The sequence below is a fragment of the Sphaeroforma arctica genome (genome assembly GCF_001186125.1).
Source record: "Sphaeroforma arctica JP610 unplaced genomic scaffold supercont1.237, whole genome shotgun sequence".
NCBI lineage: Eukaryota > Ichthyosporea > Ichthyophonida > Sphaeroforma > Sphaeroforma arctica.
This window is the reverse complement of record NW_014040321.1, coordinates 1-5,707: the sequence shown is the minus strand read 5'-3', so window position 1 is coordinate 5,707 and position 5,707 is coordinate 1. Positions and strand designations below refer to the sequence as shown.

Below are 5,707 nucleotides of genomic sequence, written 5' to 3'. Positions count from 1 at the left end.
TCATATACCCTTGAGGTAACTTTAAATGTAAAAATATTTAAGCATGTACTACAGCGCTGGATAAACTGATGCAAAGATTGTCGATCGTCTTGTGATGAACAAACTTACTTTCAGTTGTAAATTCTCATGTTCCAATTCTTTTTGGCGTTTTTGATATTTGCTGACTGTCAACTTCTCCTCACTCATTTTGAGACGAAAATTTTGGTGTTGTGATGCCGATTCCATCTACACTTTGTATCTATTTAAACTCTGTGATCGCTTGAAAGTGGTGAAACTAAGATTGTATTGGTAGCATCCATAGCACACGGCGGCACCTATCTGATGCTGATGAGATCTGAATTAACTTTGGCTGATGTGCACCGTAAGAATAGTAGAGTATATCCAGACAACTGTCGATACTTGAACTAGAAGTGTCTTTACTGTTACCTCCGGATGATATCAGGCTTTGTATTGGCGTGTGCATTACATATGGTAAAAGCAACAGTACGCCTTTTATATATACAATATTTATGTACATATACAGGCACATAGAGATTTATATATATTTATATTGATATAAATATCTGCTGGCATTGCCGGGTGGCCCTGTTTCTTATCAGAGGTATCAGTATACAAAACCGTTAAAACAAATATGTGTTCATTTTATAAATATATTTTTCTTTATTTTATGTATGACATTATTTTGTTGTTTTTTAATAAAAAAAACAAAAGAAAAACAAAAGATGTCGTCTATGGTGCACAACTGCACACTAAACAGCAGTATGTAAGAAGTTTAAAAAAAAAAGAACCAGGTCGTTCATCCTGATTTTCACTCCTAAATATTTCTAAAACTACATAGTAGTTCATTTTTTTTCTCCAAAATGGAATAGTTGCTTTTGGCAGATCATGATAATGCCAAAACCGATCGGTTTCCAAAAACGACATTCTGGGCATGTGGTGGCCCTATGTTTATACCTTTTTAAAAGGGATAAAAAGTGTGCTTTTGTGTCCCGGCCCAAATGTTTACACTAGGTAAAATATACTTTTCGGCTTAGCTTACAGAGGAAGGAACATTTCTAACCCATAAAATTTTGAATTAGACATTGGGATCAAAAGGCCTTGAGGAATGGAGGTCAAAACCGTCGAGTTTTTAGGTTTTCACCGGTGCGATCGGATGTTATAGCCAATACATCGCTCAAAAAGCTCCGGATTGTGAAACGTCATTTTGGCTGAACAAGAATCTTTTTCCAATGTCCGCACCAAAAAATTAGCCGAATATTATTGATCTATAGGTTGCGCAGAGCCCAAAACTGCTCTCAAAATCGATATTGGGTAATTTAATACATAGAAGAAGAAAAATGTTGTGACCCCCAGTATGTGATTCTGGGAATGACCTGATTCTCACTGCTGTGCAACATATCGCATAACTCTATCACACAGAACAGCACGGAATCTCAGAGTAATAAACTCGCAGTACGTTCATACAACTTTATATACCATCGCAAATTAAACCCATTATGTTCCATCTGTGGCTCAAGGGTTTTTAATACAAGAGAAATAAACAAAGACAACACTAAATAAAATCAAGATTGGATTGATCATACTTCACCTGCCCTATTTTTTGTTTTGTTTTGTAAAGGTAGCGATTGTGACTATCATATCTTGTCCATTGATTTGACATACTTTTGTCAACTAGGAGCAACACCCGCATCCCAAAAATGATTATGGCCGCCATATATACAAAACCGTTGATCATCGTACCTCAAATAAGAAAGCTTTGCAAAACCATACAATATCGCATATACCAATAAGTGCATGATCCTCTGAATGTACAGGACAGGAACAATTTTCTTTCCTCCTGTAGAAACTTCAATGATTTTTAATGATTTCTTTTCTCCAGATGGTTATGGCAAGTGGTCCAATTTTGCCAAACCTTCTCACATGGGATAGCATCGTATCACAATTGCATGACCCCCTGGAAGCACGGGACAAGAAAAGCTATCAAAATACTTATTAAGCACAAATCTTACATACACAGTGATTGAAGTATTTAATATTAAAGTATACAAGACATACTGTCCTCTGCCTTTTGAATCGTAAGAATTCAAACTATTCTCAAAGATATTTTGCCTTCAGTGATTAAAAAAGTCAAAACAACTGCAACTACAAGGCTGACCTGTCGCAGCATTTGTGTGGTATGTTGCTTACAAGCTCAGAGGTTGTTTTTAAGCGTTGTACAGATCTAAGTTTGAATCTATACATTATTTGGCTAGGAATTGCTGAGAATCTTTAAATTCCCGGGATAACGAATTACAAATTATGTTGACATAGTAGATGACTATATATTGACTTTGAATGAGTCATATAAATAAACATTTTACAATAAATACATAGGAAAGCAAGGACAACGTTTTGAATGTATTTACCACGCTATACATAGCTACTGTCACTCTGCCCTTGAATCGTAAAAAAAATGAACTACTCTTGAAGTTTGTTGGCTTCAGTCAAAGAATGTCACAACAACTGAAACCACAAAAATCCACTTCTGCTTCCGTCTTGCGCAGCATTTGAGTGGTGTGTGGCTAATCCAACCTACTGGCTGTTTGATCTATATTGAAATATATACCTTATTTGGCTAGGAATATGTGTGAATTCTGAAATTCCATTTTACTCAACAAGGGTCACGGACTCACGGAGTCACCGGACTATGCCACTATATATGGAGTGCATATCTGAATCTTCACCCTTGTATTGCTACTTTTAGTTGTTGTTGTTTTTTTAGAAATAAAATATTTATCTACTTGTACATATTTATCTGTACGTGATAACTGATATCAGATATGTAAATAGTCGCATCAAGTTCTCGACTAAACCTCAAATCGTTATGTTGCAACGCAAATAAACGATCCGTTAAACGTTGATAATCAAACGTATACTTCCATTTCAGTGTCACGTTAATATTTGTAGGGCCATTTTGATAGGCATATATCTACCAACATTTTGTCCTGACGACACATTCAGAAATTGAAAACTAATAGGTGGACTGTTCAGGTCACTATATACATATTATATGCCAAAATAATCCAATAAACGATGAAAAGTTAACGCTTATATACAGAACTGGAACTGAAGTCTGGACTCTGGAACAGATGGAAAATATCGAAAAGATGACTATTTTAGTATTTACATATTTACATGATGACTCCAATCACTCGATGAGTCTATTAGTCAGATAGTCTATTTATTAATTATTTAATATATGTTTTGTCGAGAGAAATAAATAAAATAATAATAAATAAAATATAAACATAGCCCTCAATAAACCAAAGGACCTAAATAAATAAAAACAATTTATAAAAATAAATTACCCAAAAATTGAAAAATTTAATATTTAAATATGTAAGTGCCTGTACTTCATTTGTAGAAAAAAACAACAAAAGAAGCTGTCTTCTAAAAAAAGCCAAAAACACAAATATGTAGATAAATAGTCATAAATATGTATGTAACCAATTGTTTTTGTTTTTAAAAATAGTTTGGAATTGATATATATCATCACTCTCGGTTTTCATGACATCACTCATCAGAGTCAGACTCATCACAAGTTCACAAGTGTAAAAATAAATAGCACGAACGAATTTTATCTCCAAAATACTCATCGAACCTCAAGGGATTGCCAACATTTACGTCGCTTTTCAGCTCAGTCGCAAAGGTCCCCACCAGACTCACATGCACAAGAGAAATGGTGATCACATTTGCAGCGCAATGGCACATTTGTATTAGATGCGCCGTCGAATCTAACACACCTTCTCGTATGTGCAACACTGGCATGCTATTCCGATGAACGACGTATAGTGTCCTAATCTAACTACACTCTAAAGTTACTTCAATAACACATGTATTCAGGCCGACGTGTCTCCAATACTAGGGTATAAAAGAGGAACGTGGGACGCTGGGAAAGATAAGTTGAAAAACACTTTAACACAATCTACATCTGTTGAAATATGTTCTCATTCAAGAACCATGCGGCTAAGCATTGCTTTTTGACATTAGCTTACTTCTCCAATCTCGTAACTTCGGCCAGCACTGATATTCGGCGTAGAATGGATGAGTTCCCTCAAGATATTGCTGTCTATGGACTAATGGACAAAAAAGCCGTGTCCTTGTTGCCCCAACAGACCAAGCTTTCAAACCCTCTAACCCCAAAATACAACCCCGAATTTGAAGGCCTGGTGAAGGTCCACGACTTACCCACGACCAAGTTCATCCTTATGTATTCGGACGCGCCTGGAGATTGTAAAAGGAAACAATTTGATCCGCTTTTCACCACCGAGCAGGAACCGAGCGACGGTGACTTCGCCGTCGATTTCGACTTTATGCCTGTGACACCAACGGGAAGGGTTCAGGAGTTCAAGTACAGCCCCGAGATTGCTTTTAGAAAGATTCGGAAGGCGGTGAACTCAACGACGCCAGAGGGAAAATACATCCGGATATATGCTGCTACGAAGATTATTACAGAGGTCTACAGGTATGCTATCCTGACGAGAAATGCATTAAGAAGCGCCGTAGCATGGACGTTGACAAGGAACAAATAGACAATGGGGTCGACGGAGCTGAGCTCGATCGTGCACGCGGCTATATTTTTTGGCGCCGACAGCAGAAACGATATTGGTGACGCATCTCGCTGGCCATTTCGCGCCGCGGGAAAAGTTGGCAACCACTGTTCTGGCACGCTGATTGGACCCAGACACGTCCTCACAGCAGGTCATTGCGTACACTCAGGGCCTGGTGGCGACTGGATCGCAAACCTCAACTTTCGTCCCGGATACGACGATGACGGCGACGTGAAAGAGCCTTACGGTTCGTATCCGTGGGTGCAGGCTACAACAGTCACCACATGGGCTCAACACGGGCGTTGGTCGGCTGATTACGCGGTGATTGAGCTAGCTCGTGGGCCAGGTCACTGGATGTCCTTCGGATCACGGCGACGAGTGGGCAAATCAACAAAACTCCTACGGTGACGTAGTTCGCGCGGACAGGGACAGTTTCCGATACCGCTGGGATACAACAAAAGAGACTTCTGGCAGTGGTGTGTATCTAACCGAAGCAACTCCGGCAGCCGAGTTATGTACGGTGTCAATAATGCTCAGATGCATAGAGCTGGCGATGCTAAGGGTGGGGCAGGGCATTATGCTCCCGGGCACACCGCAAGCTCGTACAATCATGCAGTACGTATAACGAGTAGTCGATTTACTCGCATCTGTGGCTGGATTAACGACCCTAATGTTTGTTAGTCGATAGCTGGATCGCCAGGCTCAATTACGTTTGTTCTTTTGTCTATACCATATCAAGGTAACAATTTAAGAATATCTAGTTCAATAGTACAGTATAAATCTTTACAGAAAAACTACCATGTAAAATGAAAAATGAGCCCATGTAGCATAATTTAATATGGAGATAAAATATTCATACATACGCAAACACTAAGTACATAACAACAACAACAACAATAATAATAAAATTAATAATAATATTAATAATAATGTGATAATAATAATAATAATACTAATAATAATGTGATATAACATAGCAATACAATAATATAATATTATAATAGTACAATAATATATATATATATATAACAGTATCATATTGGTATATATATATATATATATATACCAATATGACACTGTGTTATATATATATATATACATACATACATATATACATA

The 5,707-nt window shown here is 37.6% G+C and overlaps 1 protein-coding gene across 1 annotated transcript; it reads left to right on the top strand.

Moving 5' to 3' along the window:
• Positions 1-3,980: 3,980 nt before the first annotated feature.
• SARC_04303 (hypothetical protein) lies at positions 3,981-4,504 on the top strand (the record flags this gene model as incomplete). Its single annotated transcript, XM_014301866.1, has 1 exon — positions 3,981-4,504. A coding segment is annotated over one exon (524 nt), but the record flags the coding sequence as incomplete, so codon positions are not given.
• Positions 4,505-5,707: the final 1,203 nt, after the last annotated feature.